Genomic DNA, 22183 nt, shown 5'->3' with positions numbered 1-22183 from the left:
GGGGATTAAAAAATGTGAGCCCCACATGGGACACTCTGATTACCCTGTATCTACCCGAGTGCTCTGCACACAGTAAGCACTTAAATACCATAATTATTATTATTATTATTTTACCTATTTTGATAGAATTGATGCCAGTCTTCTTGTTTTATTTTGTTGTCTGCCTCCCCCTTCTAGACTGTGAGCCTGTTGTTGGGTAGGGATTGTCTCTATCTGTTGCCAAATTGTACTTTCCAAGCTCTTAATACAGTGCTCTGCACACGGTAAGTGCTCAATTAATTCAATCGCATTTTTTGAGTCCTGACAGCATGCGGAGCACTGTAATGACAAGCTTATAGTCTAGAGGGGGAGAAATACACGAATATAAATAGACAGATATGTACACACGTGTTTGGGGATGGGAGCGGTGGATCAATAAAGGGAGCAAGTCAGGGTGGCGCAGAAGGGAGAAAGGAGGGCTTAGTCAGGGAAGACCTCTTGGAGGAGGTGTGCCTTCATATAGACAGGAAAATTCACTTATGCACAGGTGTGTGCAGCTGAAGGAGCTAGTGAGAGATTCACAGTCTTGGCCACATTAAAAGGTCATTCCTAATGTTTACACTGCCAGGTGCTGTTTTCACTTTTGCCTTCTTTTCTCTCATTCCCTAGAAAGCTTTAGTTTGGCACAGCATACTGGTCTATCAGTGGTAATAAAAATACTAATAACAGTGGTATTTGTTAAGCACTTACTCAATGCTAGGCACTGTTCTAAGCATTGAGGTGGATACAAGCTGATTGGGCTGGACCCAGTCCCTGACCCACATGGACTTAATCTTGTTTAGACAGATGAGGGAACTGAAGCCCAGAGAATAGGAATTATGGTACTTGTTAAGCGCTTACTATGTGCCAAGCACTGTTCTGAGCACTGGGGTACATACAAGTTAATCAGGTTGGGCACAGTCCCTGTCCTATATTGGGCTCATATTCTTAATCTCCATTTTGTGCAGACGAGGTAATCGAGGCACAGAGAAGTAAAGTGACTTGTCCAAGATCACATAGCAGACAAAAAATGGAGGTAGCATTAGAACACAGGCATTTCCTGTTCCCAGGCCAGTGCTCTAACCAACTGACCATGCTGTTGTGTGCTTACTATATACAGAAAGCTCAGCAATTACCTCCCAGTTTTTAGCTGGTTTACAGCAATGTCTACAGCTTGGTTTCACTAAGTACTTTAGAATGTTTCCGCTGTCCTCTTTGCTTTCAAATTTCCAATTTCAGCCTCGCCGGAAGGTGGACCATATTGATCATTAGCTGGTTCTCTTCACCTTCAAGGAAAGGTCACCACAAATCCACAGGGACACATCTTCTACACTTGCAAATCATTTCAAAAGCGATAACATCCTATTTTCACATTTGCCAACCAGCACGGAGGAAGGGCCGATCTGGAACTGGATGTAGTTTTGGGAGCTGAAGCTGGCAAGCTTTTAATGAAAAATTCCAATTGTAGCAGCAAGCACTAGACTTGGGCAATTATTTTTTCTGTGGTATTTCTTAGGCATTTCAAATATGCCAGGCACTGTATTATGTTCTGGGGTAGACACAAGCTAATCAGGTTGGACACAGACCCTGTCAGACATGGGGCTCGCAGCTTTAAACTCCATTTTACAGATGAGGTAATTGAGGCACAGAGTAGTGACTTACCCAAGGTCACACAGCAGATGAGTGATGAAGGCAGGATTAGAACCCAGGTCCTTCTGACTCCCAGGCCTACGCTCTGTCCATTAAATCATGTTGCTTCTCTGCTTCTCATTTCAGTCATCCATTCGGTCGAATTTATTGAGAACTTACTGTGTGCAAAGCACTGTACTAAGCACTTGGGAGAGTATAATACAGCAACAGACATATTCCCTACCCACAGTGAGCTCTTCTGCACTATGTTCATTTACAAACGTCCACCGATGCCATTCCTAGACTGCACAGTCTACTACACTGCAAGCTTCTTGAGAGTAGGGAAGAGATGTTTTACTTCAGCTGTACTGGCCCAAGGAGCATTGCCTAGTGGATAGAGCACAGGCTCGAGAGTCAGAAGGACTCGGGTCCTTACCTGGCTTGGCCACTTGTCAGCTGTGTGACTTTGGGCAAGCCACGCCACTCTCTGTGCCTCAGTTACCTCATCTGTAAAATGGGGATTAAGACTGTGAGCCCCACGTATCTACCCCAATGCTTAAAACAGTGCTTGGCACATACTAAGTGCTTAAAAAAGACTATCACTATTATTCTATCCCAGTGCTTAGTACAACGCTAGGTTCAAAGGAAGGACTTAAATGCCATGATCATTAGTACTATTAATGACAATAATAATAATTGGGGTATTTGTTTAGCACTTACTATATGCCAGACATTGTACTCAGCACTGGGGTGAATATGAGCAAATCGGGTTGGACACAGTCATTGTCCCACATGGGGCTCCTAATCTTAAATTCCCATTTTACAGATGAGGTAACTGAAGTGAAATGACTTGCTCAAAGTCACACAGCAGACAAGTGGCAGAGCCAAAATTAGAACCCAGGAAATTCATTCATTCAATCATATTTACTGAGTGCTTACTGTGTGCAGAGCATTGTACCAAGTGCTTGGAAAGTGCAATTCGGCAACAAATGGAGACAATCCCTACCCAACAACGGGCTCACAGTCTAGAAGCAGGGAGACAGACATCAAAACAAAAGAAGTAGACAGGCATCAATATACATAAGTAGAATTATAGATATGTACACATCAATAAAATAAATAGAATAATAAATATGTACATATATACACAGGTGCTATGGGGCAGGGAGAGGGGTAGAGCCGAGGGAGGGAATAGGGGTGACAGGAGGAGGAAGAGGAGCAGAGGAAAAGGGGGGAACAGTCTGGGAAGGCCTCCTGGAGGAGATGAGCTCTCAGTAGGGCTTTGAAGGGAGAAGGTGTGCTAGTTTGGCGGATGTGGAGAGGGGACATTTCAGGTCAGAGGTAGGACGTGGGCCAGGGTCGACGGTGGGACAGGAGAGAACGAGTTACAGTGAGGAAGTTAGTAGCACCAGAGGAACAGTGTGTGCGGGCTGGGCTGGAGGAGAGAAAGGACGTGACGTAGGAGGGGGCAAGGTGATGGACAACTCTGAAGCCAATAGTGAGGTGTTTTTGCTTGATATGGAGGTTGATAGGCAACCACTGGAGATTTTTGAGGAGTGGGGTGACATGCCCAGACCGTTTCTGTAGAAAGATAACCCGGGCAGCAGTGGGGAGAGACAGAGGTTGGGAGATCAGAAAGGATCCTTCTGACTCCCAGGCCCTTGCTCTATCCACTAGCATGCATCATTGGTAGTCATTTCTTTTGTGAGGTATACCTGCACACCGTGGTTGCTTAATAAATACCATCGAATAGTCATTATATAGCTTGAAAATAAGCATTAGCCCATGTGTCCAGGAACTTAAAGAAATCTGCAGAGGCCAAATAAGACCAAATAAGACCAATTGTTCCGGACCTTTAACTCTCTCCTTAGGCCCCCTGTTCCTCCCCCTCCCCCATCTCTCACCCCTAATGATCTGGCCACCTATTTCCTCACGAAAATCAACACGATCAGGTCTGAGCTCCCCAAAGTCACCCCTCCGCCTCTCCCCTCCCCCCCAACAACCCCCTCCCCTACGTTCCCATCCTTCCCTGCAGTATCCTCAGAGGAGATCTCCTCCCTCCTCGCAAGTGCCACCCCCTCCACCTGCGCCTCGGACCCCATTCCCTCTCACCTTCTTAAAACCATCGCCCCTGCCCTCCTCCCTTCCTTAACTTCTATTTTTAACCACTCAATCTCCAAGGGCTCCTTCCCCTCTGCCTTCAAACACGCCCACGTCTCCCCCATCCTAAAAAAACCCGCTCTTGACCCCACTTCCCCCTCCAGTTATCGTCCTATCTCCCTACTACCCTTCCTTTCCAAAATCTTAGAACGAGTCGTCTACAATCGATGCCTAGAATTCCTTAACTCCCATTCTCTCCTAGACCCCCTCCAATCTGGCTTCCGTCCCCTCCACTCTACCGAGACTGCTCTCTCTAAGGTCACCCATGACCTCCTTCTTGCCAAATCCAATGGCTCCTACTCCATTCTGATCCTCCTTGACCTCTCTGCTGCCTTTGACACTGTCGACCATCCCCTCCTCCTCCGTACCTTATCTCACCTTGGCTTCACGGACTCTGTCCTCTCCTGGTTCTCCTCTTACCTCTCTGGCCGATCATTCTCGGTCTCCTACGCTGGAGCCTCCTCCCCCTCCCATCCTTTAACTGTTGGAGTTCCTCAAGGGTCAGTTCTTGGCCCTCTTCTGTTCTCCATTTACACTCACTCCCTCGGTGAACTCATTCGCTCTCACGGCTTTGACTACCATCTCTACGCAGATGACACGCAGATCTACATCCCCGCCCCTGTCCTCTCCCCCTCCCTTCAGGCTCGCATCTCCTCCTGCCTCCGGGACGTCTCCACCTGGATGTCTGCCCGCCACCTAAAACTCAACATGAGCAAGACTGAGCTCCTCATCTTCCCTCCCAAGCCCGGTCCGCTCCCAGACTTCTCCATCACCGTGGATGGCACGACCATCCTTCCCGTCCCGCAGGCCCGCAGTCTCGGTGTCATCCTTGACTCGTCCCTCTCGTTCACCCCACACATCCTATCCGTTACCAAGACCTGCCGGTTTCACCTCTACAATATCGCCAAGATCCGCCCTTTCCTCTCCACCCAAACGGCTACCTTACTATTACGGGCTCTCGTTATATCCCGGCTAGACTACTGTGTCAGCCTTCTCTCTGACCTCCCTTCCTCCTCTCTCGCCCCGCTCCGGTCTATTCTTCACTCCGCTGCCCGGCTCATCTTCCCGCAGAAACGATCTGGGCATGTCACTCCCCTTCTTAAACAACTCCAGTGGTTGCCTATCGACCTCCGCTCCAAACAAAAACTCCTCACTCTAGGCTTCAAGGCTCTCCATCACCTTGCCCCTTCCTACCTCTCCTCCCTTCTCTCTTTCTACCGCCCACCCCGCACGCTCCGCTCCTCTGCCGCCCACCTCCTCGCCGTCCCTCGGTCTCGCCTATCCCGCCGTCGACCCCTGGGTCACGTCCTCCCGCGGTCCCGGAACGCCCTCCCTCCTCACCTCCGCCAAACTGATTCTCTTTCCCTCTTCAAAACCTTACTTAAAAATCACCTCCTCCAAGAGGCCTTCCCAGACTGAGCTCCTCTTCCCCCTCTACTCCCTCTGCCATCCCCCCTTTACCTCTCCGCAGCTAAAGCCTCATTTTCCCCTTTTCCCTCTGCTCCTCCACCTCTCCCTTCCCATCCCCACAGCACTGTACCCGTCCGCTCAACTGTATATATTTTCGTTACCCTATTTATTTTGTTAATGAATTGTACATCGCCTTGATTCTATTTAGTTGCCATTGTTTTTACGAGATGTTCTTCCCCTTGACGCTGTTTAGTGCCATTGTTCTTGTCTGTCCGTCTCCCCCGATTAGACCGTAAGCCCGTCAAACGGCAGGGACTGTCTCTATCTGTTGCCGACTTGTTCATCCCAAGCGCTTAGTACAGTGCTCTGCACATAGTAAGCGCTCAATAAATACTATTGAATGAACTAGGCAACAAAACTAAAAGTAATTTCAGAATATCTGCTGCTCTTTTCTGATCCTTTTGATTTCATTGGGATCATAAGAAATATTATGCTTGGCAAGACACATAGCCCAGTTCCCTCACTATTCCGTCTCCAGCAATGGTATTAAAGGTACACCTGAAGGAAAACTGTCCCCTACCCTATTATCTCTCCCTTCTACATCATCCATGTACTTAATCCATACCTCTTCAGCACTTGTACATATATCCTTATACTCGATTGGCAGTCAATCAATAGTATTTTTTGAGTCCTTACTGTGTGCAGAGCACTGTAGTAAGTGGTAAGAACAGTACAACAATACAATGGACACATTCCCTGCCCCCAAATGAGCTTGTTTCTCTGACCTGTAGTTTATTGTAATGTTGGTCTCCCCCCTAGACTGTAAGCTTCGTGAGGGCCATGATAATCATAACTACTAACTGAGAAGCAGCCTGACTTAGTGGAGAGAGCATGGGCTTGGGAGTCAAAGGTGGTGTGTTCTAATCCCACCTCTGCCACTTGTCAGCTGTGTGACTTTGAGCAAGTTACTTAGCTTCTCTGTGCCTCAGTTACCTCATGTGTAAAATGGGGATGAAGTCTGTGAGCCCCAAGTGGGACAACCCGATTACCTGTATCTACCCCAGTGCCTAGAACAGTGCTTGGCACATAGTAAGTACTTAACAAATGCCATCATTATTACTAAGACAGTGAGTTCCACGTGGGACAGGGACTGTGTCCAGCTCAATTTCCTTGTGCCCACCCCAGAGCTTAGTACAGTGCCTGGAACAGAGTAAGCACTTAACAGATACCATTTGGGGGGGAAGCAGTATGGCTTAGTTGCAAGAGCACTGGCTTGGGAGTCAGAAGACATGGGTTCTAATCCCTGCTCTGCCATTTATCTGCTGTGACCTTGGGCAAGTCACTTCACTTCTCTGAGCCTCAGGTATCTCATCTGTAAAATGGGGATTGAGATTATGAGCCCCATGTGGGACAGGGATTTCGTCCAATCTGATTACCTTGTAACTATCCCAGTACTTGGCACAGAGTAAGGGCTTAGCAAATACCATAACTTTACTAACTCTACTGTCCTCTCCCAAGATCTTAGTATAGTGGTCTGCACACAGTAAATGGCATTGATTAATGTTTACTCTCATGGAAAGTAATGTGATTTCACACATCACTAACTGTTTCCTCTACTAATCCATTATGAATAGGCCAACCCTATTCCCTAGTTGAACTGGCACAATTTTAAATAATGGAAAATTCCATATGCTTATTACTAGATGGGTGGAAAAGTTCTTTTCTCTGAACCTACCTCTTCCCCATGGTTGTTCCCAAAACATAATGTTATAGCATTCACTGATCAGCAATCCAAGGGCTATCCTGACCACATCAGTGAGTTTGTAGATTGACATATATATTTCCAGGGTTTGTGAGGATGGCTCTTAATATATTTTCAATTCATATTTATTAAGCACTTATTGTGTGCAGAGCACTGTACTAAGCTCTTGGGAAAGTACAATATAACAATAAACCATGACATTCCCTGCCCACAACAAGCTCACGTTCTAGAAGAGGGGAGACAGACAACGGTACAAATAAATATAATTACTATTATATTCATAAGTGTCGTGAGGTTGGGAGGCCAGGAAGAACAGAGAGAGCAAGTCAGGGCGATGCAGAAGGGAGTGGGAGATGAGGAAAAGTGGGGCTTAGGGAAGGCCTCTTGGAGGAGATGGGCCTTCAATAAGGCTTTGAAGGGGGAGACAGTAATTGTCTGTCTGATTTGAGGAGGGAGGACATTTGAGGTCAGAAGCAGGACGTGGGCCAGCGGTCGGTGGCTAGCGGGCGAGGTGGAGCCCCAGTGAGAAGGTTAGCGGCACCAATGGAGCAAAGTGTGAGGAATGGGCTGTAGAAAGAGATGTGAGGTGAAGTAGGACGGGGTGAGGTGATGCAGAGCTTCAGAGCCAAAGGTGAGGAGTTTTTGATTGATATGGAGGTGGATAGGCAACCCCTGGAGATTTTGTGAAAGGCTAAATTTTGTAATGGTTTAGCATATTAATATGTGAAGTAGATAGAAGGGGCTGGAAGAGCAAGGGGTTGTATTGGTATATATGTCTAGAGCTAAAACACATTTTGTGATGCAAATAAAATCGGGGTTGATTATTCTGACAACGATCTGCAAGGGTTCTAAATGAATGTTGCTGCACATGTTACTTTTTTAAAGTCTGAAAGGAAAATTGATGAAAATGCAAAGTGTATTATCACTCTATTCAACTGACAAAATTTAAACTTTAGCAAAATCTAGCTTTTAGTATTGAAAGGATGGATTAGGGTAAATCTTTCCAGTGAAATTCTACTTTGGCCACGATGAAAAATCCAAGATTGCAACAGGTTTTTTTTTATATTTCTTAACCAGAGAATGGAAGAGTTTCAAATGTTTACCCTCCAAAGCTCTATTTTTTTTTTTTGGACAAGTAATGAGTATAGTCATGAAGGAGTAATACTATAATGTTTAACAACCTACAATCATAACACATGCTGACTTTCATTTCTGAAATAATGATAGGGTGAGAATTTGGGGGAAAAAATGCCATCGAAATCTGAAAGAACAGTTTGCATTTTACAGGCAGCTAACATGCTCTGTGATAATGGTGGTCAGGGATAACAAGAATAATTAAAATATGCAGATAATCCCCAAATTTATTTTAGCCATTAGTTCTGATCTTCCTCACTAATCCTTTCACCAGAACTAACAAGTAACAAAATGGATTTGAGTTTGGCGTTTTCTCTCTGCCCAGTCCTCCTTCTGGTGAATGGGTCGATGACTAACAAAGAAGCAACTCAAATCAGTGGTACTAATTGAACGCAGTACTGAGCACTTGGGAAAGCACAATAAAGTTGGTAGACACATTCCCTGCCCGCTAGGATCTTAGAATCAAGAAGGTCAGAGGAGAAGAAATAGAGCAGCATGGCATGGATAGAGCCTGGGTTTGGGAGTCAGAGGACCTGGATTCTAATTGCTGCTCTGCCACTTGTCTGCTGTGTGACCTTGGGCAAGTCACTTCACTTCTCGGCGCCTCAGTTACGACATCCATAAAATGGTGATTAAGACTGTTAGGACTGGGACTGAGTCCAATCCTATTGACTTGCAGTCACTCCAGCTCTTAATACATTGCCTGGCACGTAGTAAGGGCTTAACAAATAACCACCATTATTATTCATTCATTCATTCAATAGTATTTATTGAGCGCTTACTATGTGCAGAGCACTGTACTAAGCGCTTGGAATGTACAAATCAGCAACAGATGAGACAGTCCCTGCCCATTGACAGGCTTACAGTCTAATCGGGGAAGACAGACAAAAACAAGACCAATAAATAGAATCAAGGGGATGGACATCTCATTAAAACAATAGCAATAAATAGAATCAAGGTGATTCACATTTCATTAACAAAATTAATAGGGTAATAAAAAATATATACAATCCAGCGGATGAGCACAGTGCTGAGGGGAGGGGAAGGGAGGGGGGAGGAGCAGAGGGAAAGGAGGGGAAAAGGGGGCTTAGCTGAGGGGAGGTGAAGGGGCGGTAGAGGGGCAGCAGAGGGAGCAGAGGGAAAAGGGGAAGCTCAGTCTGGGAAGGCCTCTTGGAGGAGGTGAGCTCTAAGTAGGGCTTTGAAGAGGGGAAGAGAATTAGTTGTGAGTCAGGAAGAATGTTTAAACCTTCCCTCCACTAGAATAGCAGGAGTTGACTTCACCATGTTAAATCTAGTTAGAGCAAAATATGTCCGGTTACAAATTCCTATGTCTTTATGGATTCAGGTAGATTTCCCTTCCATTTCCTTTTCAATGCTATGAAAACATTTACACACCACTAGGTTGGACACTAAAAGTAAACAAAAGTGCCAGAAATGAAGATAATAATAATAATGATATTTAAGTACTTGCTGTGTTTACTACAATACAATCATATCTTATGCTATCGAGTCCACTCTGAACCATAGCAACACAATGGACAGTTCAGATCAGACAGTTTTTTTTTAATTAAATGGTATCTGTTAAGCACTTACTATAGATCGAGGACTGTACTAAGTGCTGGGGTAGATACAAGATAATTAGGGTGGACATAGTCCAGGTTCCACATGGGCTCACAGCCTTAATCCTCATTTTACAGATGAGGTAACTGAGGCACAAAGACGCTAAGGGACTTACCCAAGGTCACACAGCAGACAAGTGGTAGAGTTGGGATTAGAACTGAGGTCCCCTGACTCGCAGGCCCAAGCTCTTTCCAATTGGCCACACTGCTTCTCCATGGGACACAATCCTTTAACCCACTTGGAGCTCACAGTTGAAGAGGTAGGGAGACCATTTATCTAGTCCCCAGTTTACAGATGAGGAAACTGAGGCATAGAACTGTTAAATGACTTGTTTAAAGTCACAGAATGGGCTAGTGATGGAGCTGGGATCAGAACCCAGGGTTCCTGACAATAGGTCACACACTTTTGTGCAGGAAATCACATCTGTTACACTGGATGTGCACAATCCCAGTAACATTCCATGGGTCACTTTGTAGCAGTTCACTGAGACAGTTCAGACCACAAGTGTATCTTCAGCGGGGGAGGGAGAGATAAGGATCCATGCAATCCCACCCCCAAACTTGCAGGAGACCCATTGATTCAATCACAATTTATTGAGCACTTTTGTGTGCAGAGAAATGTACTAAGTGCTTGGGAGAGCACAACGTAGCAATAGACATATTCCCTGCCTACACCAAGCTTACAGTCAAGAGGGGCAGATTGATAGTAATATAAATTACAGAATTGTACATAAGTGCTATAGGGCAGAGGGAAATGAATAAAGGGACCAAATCAGGGTGAAGCAGAAAGGAATGGGAGAAGAGGAAAGGAGGGCTTAGTCAGGGAAGGCCTTTTAGAGGAGTCATGCCTTCAATAAAGCTTTGAAAGGGGAGGGGAGAGTAATTGTCAGATTTGAGGAGGGAGGGCTTTTAGGCTAGAGGCAGGATGTGGGCAAGAACTTAAATGCTCTCCCCTCCCAGATCTGGGTGGACACGGGCTCTTGTTCCAAGCCATAGCGTTCAGAGGCAGAAGGAGCCTGGGCCCGCTTCATAAAGCACCCAATTCCGTGTCCATTCCAGAGGACTGACCAGTGGAAAACAAGCAGACAAATGGTCACTGCCTCCACCAGCGCTAGTCAGCAGGAGTGGCTATTCCTTGTCTGCCAATTTAGTCAGAATACATTATAGGTGAGGTCCGAGGATTTGGATGTTTTCTTTAACAAGGAGATTTATCCTCCCTTATGGGCCAGAAAAAGCAGAGAAAACATCATTATGCTGCCTCTAAGCCGGTAGTCATCCCTGTGTTACTCAGTGGAGAGGAGAAGAGGCTGCAGTTCAGCCAAGGCGAGTTACAATCACTTTGAAGAAACCATAATTAGGCTGAAAAAGATCCCGCGTCCATGAGGCAGAGAACAGCCACAGCTGCAACTAGCATAGCCTTAGACCAATCCATCAGTGGTGGTTATTGAGCACTTATTTCCTCTAGATTATAAACTGGCTGTGGGCAGGAATGTGTCTACCAATTCTGGTACATTGTACTCTCCCAACTGCTTAGTTCAGTGCTCTGCACACCCTATGTGCTCAATAAATATAGGTGACTATTTTGTGCTGAACACTATAATAAGTGCTTGGGGGGTTTCAGTTTAGTTAGTAGTGAGAAGCAGCGTGGCTCAGTGGAAAGAGCACAGGCTTAGGAGTCAGAGGTCATGGGTTCTAATCCCCAGTCCACCACCTGTCAGCTGTGTGACTTTGGGCAGGTCACTTCACTTCTCGGTGCCTCAGTTATCTCATCTGTAAAATTTGGATTAAGACTGTGAGTCTCACCTGGGACCACCTGACTGCCCTGTATCTATCCCAGCGTTTAGAACAGTGCTTGGCACATAGTAAGCACTTAGCAAATACCAACATTATTATTATTACATTACTATTAGTAGCAAATCTCTCTATTTTCTTGAGAAGGAGCATGGCTTAGTGGAAAGACCACAGGCTTGGGAGTCAGAGGTCATAGGTTCTAATCCCTGCTCTGCCACTAGTCAGCTCTGTGACTTTGGACAAGTCACTTAACTTCTCTGTGCCTCAATTACTTCATCTGGAAAATAGGGATTAAGACTCTGAGCCCCACATAGGACAACCTGATTACCTTGTATCACCCCCTGTGCTTAGAACAGTGCTTGGCACAAAGTAAGTGCTTAACAAATACCATTATTATTATTCAATCATATTTCTTGATCATTTACTATGTGCAGAGCACTGTACTAAGCACCTGGAAAGTCTAGTTCGGCAACAGAGACGATCCCTACTCAACAACGGGTTCACAGTCTAGAAGGGTAGATGGACAACAAAATAAAACAAGTAGACAGGCATCAATAGCATCAGAATAGTTAAATAGAATTATAGCTATTATCTCTACCCACAAGGAGTACTTCCAGCTTAAACTGCAAGGCATGGGGCTAGATGGGGAAAGAGAAATTAAAATTAAACCTCTCTTGGGCTGTGATTTTTATTTAAATTGAATCCCTCTATCAAGGCAAAAGTGAAAATGGTCAATAGTATTTGAGCACATAGAGCATGCAGAACACTGGACAAGGACCAGCAGTCAAGGAAGACTACACACAACTCACCCTTCGCCATCTCTCCTGAATTTTATCCTCCTTCACTTCTCCCTCCTTATGGAGAGTCTGGCAAACCCAGGGTAATAGGCATATGCCTCAGCTGTGCCTAACTATGCTTCCCACCTGCACATAAACCCACATGCTCTAGATTTATCCTAATTGTCTCTCCCCACTAAGAGCTTTTATCTGAGGTCTTTATACATACTTATCTGTGTTTTACTTTCAAAAGGTAATCCTATGGAAAAATGGGGCACGAAAATAATTCTTGAAGCTAATCAAACCACTGCAAATTCACATTGTGAGCCTCATGTGGAACAGGGATTGTGTCCCAGCTGTTTATATTGTACCTACCTCAGCACTTAGTACAGTGTTTGGCACAATAATAAACTCTTAACAAATACCACAATTAGTATTATGTAGGATATACACCGAAGATGTGGTTGACCTTAAACTGAATAGGCCTCAGAATGAGTAACAAGGCAGAAAATCAGAAATGGACTACAATAAAGATCATCTGGTCTACTAGCGCAGTAGTGTATATTACTAGCACTAAATTATTCATTTATGTATTTGTTTATATTAAGGTCTGTCTCCCCCTCTAGCCCCTCAGGGTCACAACTCTCCAGTCTTAGCTATGGGAGGAAGAGTCAAGCAGAGGCCTACCCATTCCATTCCTCGCTTGGGTAATGGCTAGCGAGAGGAAGGCAATCTGTTACAAGTCAAAACTCACCCCTCCTGGGCAGCAGCGGCATGGGAGAAAGCCGAGGGCAGGGACTCGAGTTTACTGCTCGGAGGGCAGCAGTGGTAAACTGCTTCCATATTAGAGAAGCAGTGTGGCTCAGTGGAAAGAGCACAGGCTTTGGAGTCAGGGGTCATGGGTTCAAATCCAAGCTCGGCCATTTGTCAGCTGTGTGACTTTGGGCAAGCCACTTAACTTCTCTGTGCCTCAGTTACCTCAACTGTAAAATGGGGATTAAGACTGTGAGCCCCACGTGGGACAACCAGATTCCCCTGTGTCTACCCCAGCGCTTAGAACAGTGCTCGGCACATAGTAAGTACTTAACAAACACCATAATTATTACAGTAAGTGATCCATAAATACTATTGAATGATTGAATGAATACTAATGGAAAGGGCTCAGGTCTGGGCATCAGGGGACCTGGATTCTAATCCTAGCTCAGTCATTTGCCTGCCGTAGGACCTTGTGGAAGTCACTTTATGTCACCCTTTCTAAGATTCTGTTCAGTTCTGTGAACCGAGGTAGATTTATTTTCTTTACCAGAAGTGTGGAAATTAGAATACTGAGAGATTTAAGTGTCTTGCCCAAAGTCAAATAGTAATAAGGATCAAAGTTGGAATTAGAACTCACTTTTTCAGGCTGTTGTTTAGCTCAATGAGTCATACTGCCAGAAAGTTTGATCCTGATAAGTCTTAAATAATAGTGCCATGGCCTCTCTTCTATTCACTAATGCATACAATGGCTATAGTGGTGAAGTAATGGACTAATTATGCAAGCTGTTCCACTGCGAGGTACAAATATTTTGATTTGATGCTGATGAATTTTTAAAGCTTATATCAAAAGAGTATCCAACGATCCTTTGTTCTCTTTGCAAGGCAACAGAGATTGGCTCTCAGTATATTTCATCTCATCTTTCAGGCTCATCCACCTATAGAATCAAATTCCTCGCCTGGCATTTTGTAAGCTATTAATGACAGTCATGTCAATGTTATTAATAAGATGCAATGTTTCTCTTACTTATGCACTTTTTAAGAGCAAATAGAGACATCAGAGGAACTAGACATTTCATGTAAAAAGATCAACAGGACTTTCGTTGCCAAGGATGGGTTTATATAAAAGATTAATGATTAATGAGCTTGGTGACCTCAATTATTCTTTATCCTGAGACTAATATTAAGCAATGAATCAGACAGATTTTAAGCTGGCCTGATAGGGTCTTTTTCTCTATTCTTTCATTTTCCTTTCCTGACAAATAAAGGAACCTCTCTTCTCCCCAGCTGTTTGGGTTTTTTTCACTTTCTGAAACTGTGTCTCTTGCCTTCTTGTGTGCTGATACCTGTGGGAAGAGGCAGAGAAATCAAAATGCTCTCTGTGCTTCCCTTCAGACAATGCAGCCTGCTAAATGCCACAGTGTGTTGTGCTAATTGAAAATCCCACTGTGACTGTTAAAACAAGATAATATTTCACTGGCGAAGAGCTTCACGGAGGTTCTTAGCCTCATATTTTCCCGAACAACAAAGATGTAGTTGACCTTAAACTGAATAGGCATCAGAATGAGTAACAAGGCAGAAAATCAGAAATGGACTACAATATAGGCAGTCTGGTCTACTTGTGGAAAGAGCCCAGGGCTGGGAGTCAAGAGACCTGGTTTCTCATCCTGGCTCTGCCATTTGCCTGCCTTGGGACCTTGGGCAAATGACTTTACTTCTCCATGCCTCAGTTTCTTCATCTGTAAAATGTGGATAAAATAATCTGTTCTTCCTAAAGTGAGCCCTGGGTGGAACAGGGTCTATGTCTGAGTCTGATTTGATTATCTTGTATCTACCCCAGTGTTTGGTGCATAGTGGAAACTTGATCAATGCCATCAGATTATCATTAGAGACATTTAGTGACTATGGATAGCTGTTTTAAGCTTCTTTTCCTGCGAAAACTTAGAGAGTGGCATAGTAGTTGCTCAAAATTGGTAAGTGTGCCTTGGAATTGAGGGTGGCAAATAAATGAAACTGTGATGCAGAAAGCTAACTGATTAATTTTAAGGTCTTTGAAAACCCTTTGTGGGTAATGTTAATGGAAATGAATGCACTTATTACCCTGAGCAGCTGGAGCATCTTTTAACTTTAGAATTTCATTTTGACACCTGTGAGTACCCGAAACTACTGGAAGTTCCACATGAAACTTAATCAGGTGGAGAAGCATTTCAGGCATAAATTCATTCATTCATTCATTCAATGGTATTTATTGAGCACTTACTATGTGCACAGCTCTGCACTAAGCGCTGGGAAAGTACAATATAGAAATAGAGAAAGAGACAATCCTTGCCCACAACAGGCTCGTAGACTGGAGGTGGGATCACAGATATCAAAACAAGTAAACAGCCATCAATACAAATAAATAGAATGATTAATATGTACATATATACATAAGTGCTGGGGGATAAGGTGGGGAAGAAAAAAGGGAGTGAGTAGAGGTGACCTGGAAGGAAGAGGGAGCTGAGGAAAAGAGGGCTTAGTCTGGGAAGGCCTCTTGGAGGAGGTGGACCTTGAGGACGGCTTTGAAGGGGGGAAGAGTGATTGGTGGATTTGAGGAGGGAGGACGTTCCAGGCCAGGGATAGGATGAGGGTCAAGGGTTGGTGGTGGGACAGGCGGGATCGAGGCCCACTGAGAACGTTAGCAGCACAAGAGGAGCGGAGTGTGTGAACTGAGATGAAGAAGCGGAGAAGGGAGGTGAAGTTAGAGGGGGTAAGATGACGGAGAGCTTTAAAGCCAATAGTGAAGAGTTTTTGTTTGATACGGAGGTTGATAGGCAACCACTGGATTTTGGAGGAAGGGGGTGACACGCCGTGAACGTTTCTGTAGAAAGATAGTGGGGGCAGCAGAGTGAAATATGGACTGAAGTGGGGAGAGGCAGGAGATTGGGAGATGAGAAAGGAGGCTCAGGAAGTAATCCAGGCGGGATAAGATGAGTGATCACACTAAAGTGGTAGCGGGTTAGATGGAAAGAAAAGGGCAGATCTTGATGATGTTGTGAAGATGAGATCCAAACCCAAACATGAGTTTTTCACAACCTCAGTTCAATTAGCTAATAAAAAAAGAGGGAAAAAACCCTTCAATTAATTTTCTTATGATTTTCATTAAATGCTTTCCAAATCAATACTAATATAAGAATCTTGAAGAATGCTCCATAGGTTCAAAGCACATTTGGGGTTAGTTTGAAAGTAGATATTTTCACATAGGTTCCACCGGCACTATAAATCCAATCCCCTGCAGGAATATGTCTGGTGGGGAACAAGAGAGTGAGTGGCCCCGAACAAATGATTATCATTATAATCGATTCCTTTGTACAGATTCTTGGTCCTGAAGCTTTAGTGCCAGGATTCCATAAACCTCCACTAGCCTCACCAGTATGTGTGAATAATGAGAAAGAATAGTGCAAAATATGTCTCTATTCTGTAAGCTCCTTGTGGGCAGGGAATATCTGTTTATCGTTATATTGTACTCTCCCAATTGCTTAGTACAGTGCTCTGCACATAGTAAGCACTCAATAAATACGATTGAATGAAAATACAATTCTCATGGGATCTATCGACTCTATCACAGTCTGGAAATTCGTGCTTTGAAGGGAGTCTAACCCACACGTCAATCAATTGCATTTATTGAGTGCTTACTGTGTGCGGAGCACTGTATTAAGCGACTGGGAGAGCATAATAGAATAGAGTTGGTAGACAAGTTCCCTGTCCACAAGGAGCTTACATTATAGAAGGGGAGAAAGACACTAATAAGAGATTAAAAAATATGGATGTGTACATAAGTGCTGCGAAGGTGAGGAGGAGTGAAAGGAGACCAAATCCAAATGCAAAGGTGGTGCAGGAAGGCGTGGGAGAAGAGGAAATGAGGGCTTAGTCGGAAAGGCATTTTAGAGCCGATATGCCTTCCTTAAGGCTCTGAAAGTGGGGAGAGGAGTTATCTGTCTGATACAAAGAGGGAAGCCAAAGGCAGGACGTGGTCAAAAGGTGGGTGGCAAGATAGACATCCCATGTATACTTTTACTTTAGAAGTAAAAGCATGTTTACAAGTAAACATAATTCACAGGAGTTTAGCGTTTCTCTAGAATTAGGAGCACTCTGATTCAATATTCAATGGTTCAGTCACAGAAACACCTATGATTCAATAGAACTCCAAAGCACATTATATTTTCAGGGTCCTGTGAACAAGGCAAAGTTTCGGGACTTTTTTTTTTTTAAAGAACATATCAAAGGATCCGTTTCACCACACTACCATAAAAGATTGATCTGGAGGGGGGAGAACACCCAGAATACTTCATTTCTTCACTGACTGCGGTCACCACGTTGAGCGGAGGCTGCAGTCTCTTAGGGAAGTCTAAAGCTAACTTCCACTCCAAGTTTTTAGCAAAGCTCCTTTCCAAGGGGAGCAGGATAAAACTGTCCCGTGTCCCCTTTCTCCTCTAAACCTATACGCAAAACACAGGTCCCGGCCCTTGACCCACACATCTATGCACCCGAGACACATCCGCACACACACAAACACAGTCTGGGAAGAAGGTCTGCTCTGTGAAGGATCTGGGAGGCTGCAGAAACCTGGGACGTTCTTGACCTCAATTGAACTCCGGGATTCAGAAGGTCACGAGTTCTAATTCCGACTCCACCTCATAGTATTTGTTAAGCCCTATTTGCCAAGCACTGTGGTAAATGCAAAGTGATCAAATTGTCCCACGTGGAGCTCACAGTATCAATCCCCATTTTATAGATGAGGTAACAGAGGCGCTGAGAAGTTAAGTGACCTTGCCCAAGTCACTTTGCTTCCCTGCGCCTCAATCCCCTCATCCGCCAAACAGGACTGTCCCATGTGGGACAGGGACCGTGTCCCACCCGATTTGCTCGGATCCCTCCCCCCGGTGCGAGGGGCAGTGCCGGGCACAGAGTTAGCCCCAAGGAGCAGCGGGGCTCAGTAGAAAAAGCCAGGGCTTGGGAGTCAGAGGTCATGGGTTCTAATCCATCCTCCGCCACTTATAAGCTGTGTGACTATGGGCAAGCCACTTCACCTCTCTGGGCCTCAGCTGCCCCCTCTGCAAAATGGGGATGAAGACTGTGAGCCCCACGTGGGACAACCTGCTGACCTCGTACGGACCCCAGCGCTTCGAGCCGCGCTTGGCACCTAGTAAGCGCTTAAGAGGCACCATCGTTATCATTATTAATAACGACTACCCCGGTCATTAGGGAAGGTTATCTTTATCACTACTCACCGTCCTCGTTCTCGTCGAACACGGGGGGTCGGTGGGAGTGATTGACACCCATAGTACGGACCGGCCTCATCCGCATCCCCCAGCCAAGGTCTTCGGCCCCGGAGTGGTCCGCATCGCCCCCCGACCCCTCGGTCCACCGGCCCGGGCCCTTCCACCCCCGGATGGTGTCCACCGGGTCCCTTCCACCGATGGCTCCTTCTCTCAGCGGCCGCGGACCCCTGGTCCCCCCTCGCCGCCGCCCACGGTCGTCGCCCGCAGCCTCCGTTCCGAGGCCGAGCCCGGCGGGCCGGCCGCTCCTGGCTCCAGGTTGCCGCTGGCCGAGCAGCTCTCCAAGGCGCCCAAACAGTTCCTCAGCCTCACTCGGACCCCGGGGCCATCCTGCTCGCCCGCTGCTACTTCCTAACTTGGTACCTCTCTCCTAGCCCACCGGCATCGGGAGGGCGAGGAGGAGAGAGAGAAAAGAGGAGGAGGAGAGAGAAGGGGGGAGGGGGGGAGATTTACTGGGGAGCAGGAAGAAGCAGAGAAGAAAGGGGAAAGAGGAGGAGGAGGAGGGAGGAGCACAGAGAAGAGCAGGAGGAGGAAAGAGAAGAGGAGGAGGAGGAGGAGGAGAGGGCAGAAGATTAACTGGGGAGCAGGAAGAAGCAGGGAGGAAGGAGGAGGGGGAAGAGGAGGAGGAGGAAAGAGAAGAGGAGGAGGAGAGAGAAGAGGAGCAGGAGGAGGAGAGAGAAGAGGGCAGAAGATAAATTGGGGAGCACGAAGAAGCAAGGAAGAAGGAGGAGGAGAGGAAGAGGAGGAGGGAAGATAGGGGGAGGAGGAAGAGAGAGAAGAGGAGGAGAGAGAAGGGGAGGAGAAGGAAGAAAGAGAAGAGGAGGAGGAGAAAGAAGAGGAAGAGGAGAGAGACGAGGAGGAGGAGGAGGAGGAGGAGGAGAGGGCAGAAGATAAACTGGGGAGCAGGAAGAAGCAGAGACGGGGGAGAAGGAGGAGGGAAAGAGGAGGAGGAAAGAGAAGAGAAGGAGGAGGAGGAGGAGGAAGAGGAGAGGGCAGAAGATAAACCGGGGAGCAGGAAGAAGGAAGGAGGAAGAAGGAGTTGGGGAAGAGGGGGAGGAAAAAGAAGAGGAGGAGAAGGAGGACAGAGAAGTGGAGGAGGAAAGAGTAGAGGAGGAGGAAGAAGAAGAGCTAGAAGAGGAGGAGAGGGCAGAAGATAAACTGGGGAGCAGGGGAAAGGTAGGAGGCAGGAGGAGTAGAGAAAAAGAGAGGGAGAAAGAAGAAGGGATGTAGGGGAGAAAGGGGCAAGAGGGATAGGGAAAGGAGAGGGGAAGAAAGGAAGAGGAGGAAAAGAAAGGAGAAAGGTGGAGGAAGAAAAAAGGAGAAGGAAGGGGGAAAGCCAAAGGGAAGAGAGGAAGGAGAAGGAAAAAGAAAAGGAAGAAGGGGAGGAAGGAGGAGGCAGAGAGAAGAAGAAGAAAAAAATACGAGGAGGAAGAAAAAATAAGAGGAAGGAAAAGGAAAAAGAAAAGGAAGAGGAGGGGGAAGAAGAAAGAAGAAAAAATAAGAGGAGGTAGCAAGGAGAAGGAAAAAGAAAAGGAAGAAGAGGAGGAAGGAAAAAGGAAGGGGAGAAGAAAGAAGAGGAGAAAAAATGAGGGGGAAGAAAAAAGTAAGAGGAGGAAGAAAAAATAAGAGGAAGGAAAAGGAAAAAGAAAAGGAAGAGGAGGGGGAAGAAGAAAGAAGAAAAAATAAGAGGAGGTAGAAGAGGAGCAAGGAGAAGGAAAAAGAAAAGGAAGAAGAGGAGGAAGGAAAAAGGAAGGGGAGAAGAAAGAAGAGGAGAAAAAATGAGGGGGAAGAAAAAAGTAAGAGGAGGAAGAAGAAGAGGAGAAAAGAGAGGGAAGAAAAGGAAGGAGGAGAGGCAGTAAGTCGAAAGGAAGAGGAGGACAAGGAGGGGAAGAATGAGAACAAAAAGGAGGATAAGGAAGGGGAGAAGGAGGAGGAAGAGGAGGGAGAGAAAGAGGAGGAGCAGCAGGAGGAGGAGGAGGAGAAGAAGGAGAATGAAGAAGAGGAGGATAAGGAGGAGTTAGAGGAGGAGGGCGAGAGGAGGAGGTCTAGAGAAGTGGAGGTTTTGCTTTTCTCGGAGGCTGCCTCTCCGGGCCTGGATGGGCGAGGCTTGGATGTTCCCGGCGGGCAGGGCTGGGAGGACTGCGTGGGAGTGAAGGAGGTGGGGGTCGGGGAGAGAGCGGAGAGCTGACGTGGACCGACTGCGGTGGGGGATTGAGGGGTAAAGGTGGAAGGGCTGGGTGGGGATCCATCCCCCATCCCAGCCCCACAGCACCTGTGTCCGTAGCTGTCATTTATTTATTCATCTATTAGTGTCTGTCATCCCCTCTAGACTGTAAACTCCTTGTGGGCAGGGAATGCATCTATTTATTGTTGTGTTGGACACTTCCAAGTTCTTAATACAGTGCTCTGCACAGAGTAAGCGCTCAATAGATACAATAGATTGAATGAATGAGTGAATAAGCTGAAGGTTCGTGGGTGTCTGCGGGGATGGGGAGGATGGGGAGGATGAGCTCGTTGCGGGCAGGGATAGTCCATGTTAATGGTTGTACTGTACTTTTCCAAGCGCCTAGTACAGTTTTCTGCACACAGTAAACGCTCAATAAACACAGTTGAATGAATGAATGGTTAGACCCAAAGAACAGCGGCCTACAAGAGAGGGAGCGAGATCACGACGAACACGGGTACCTGCCCAAAAAGATGCTTCCCTCCTTCCCTCTCTCCCTCCTTCCCTCCCTCCCCAACTCCACGTGGACCAGAAAACGTTTGGGAAACGTTTGGCCTCAGCCTGCCATCTACCGGCGCTCTCCCTCCACTTTTCTGAAAAGTTCAGCTCCCATTTCCTTGGTTTTTTCTTTTCTCTTCCAGCACCCCAAAGCCCAAGGTGGCTGGACTTACTTAGGAGACCCAATTCCTCTTACTAGACACTGTACTTAGCCACGAAGAGCTTCCCAGTTTGGCAAGAGGAGGTGTGCAGAGTCTCCTCTGCGCTGGCAGGTAGAATTGAAAACTGAGGCAGGAATATTGCAAATGATAATAATAATGATGGTAATTGTTAAGCGCTTACTAGGTGCCTAGCACTGTTCTAAGCGCTGGAGTAGGTACAAGGTGATCAAGTTGTCCCACACGGGGCTCACAGTCTCAATCCCCATTTTACAGATGAGGTGGCTGAGGCACAGAGAAGTCAAGTGACTTCAACGATAGCAAAGATCCGGCACGTCAGGTGTCGCGTGTGTCGGGACAGGCGTTTCATGGCACTGTAAGCTCGTTGTGTGCAGGGAATGTGTCTGTTTATTGTTGTATTGTACTCCCTCAGTAGCTTAGTACAGTGCTCTGCACATAGTAAGTACATAAGGTTGAATGAATGAAGAGATAATCTGTTACGCCTCCATCTTTTCAGCCACATAGATACGCAAGGAAAAAAATCTACCTGACAGCTTCACTCATTCAATCTTATTTATTGAATGCTTACTGTGTGCATTTTTTCAGCAAAAAATATAGGCAATCCCTGCCCACAACGGGCTCACAGCCTAGAAGGGGGGAGACAGACTTCAAAACAAGTAAACAGGCAACGGCAGCATCATTATAAATAAACAGAATTATGGATATATACTCATAATTAATAAAAATAAATAGAATTATAATTATATACGTACATATATACACAGGTGTTGTGGGGTGGAGGGGGTAGAACAAAGGAAGCGGGTCGGGACAATGGGGAGGGAAGGGGCAGCAGAGGATCTTTGAATAGAAATGGCAGCTCTATTTAATATCATCAGCCAGTTAATAATATTCATTGAGCACTTTCTCCATGCG

General features: G+C 46.0%; 1 protein-coding gene across 2 annotated transcripts in view; it reads right to left on the bottom strand.

Annotated features, from left to right (window-relative positions):
- STK32B (serine/threonine kinase 32B) overlaps positions 1-18801 on the bottom strand; it is a 377989-nt gene extending 359188 nt beyond the window's left edge. Inside the window, exon 1 of one of the 2 annotated variants that reach the window (XM_029062114.1) lies at positions 18323-18801. In XM_029062114.1, coding sequence (XP_028917947.1) covers positions 18323-18398 — 76 coding nt within the window. In that variant the 5' untranslated portion in view covers positions 18399-18801. Of the gene's footprint in view, positions 1-12332; positions 12393-18322 lie in introns of those variants that run through there. The other variant, XM_029062115.1, reaches the window with a different exon arrangement.
- Positions 18802-22183: the final 3382 nt, after the last annotated feature.

Source organism: Ornithorhynchus anatinus, chromosome 4, assembly GCF_004115215.2.
Source record: "Ornithorhynchus anatinus isolate Pmale09 chromosome 4, mOrnAna1.pri.v4, whole genome shotgun sequence".
Lineage (NCBI taxonomy): Eukaryota > Metazoa > Chordata > Mammalia > Monotremata > Ornithorhynchidae > Ornithorhynchus > Ornithorhynchus anatinus.
Note: the sequence above shows the minus strand (reverse complement) of the source record. Positions and strands in the feature narration are given on the sequence as shown.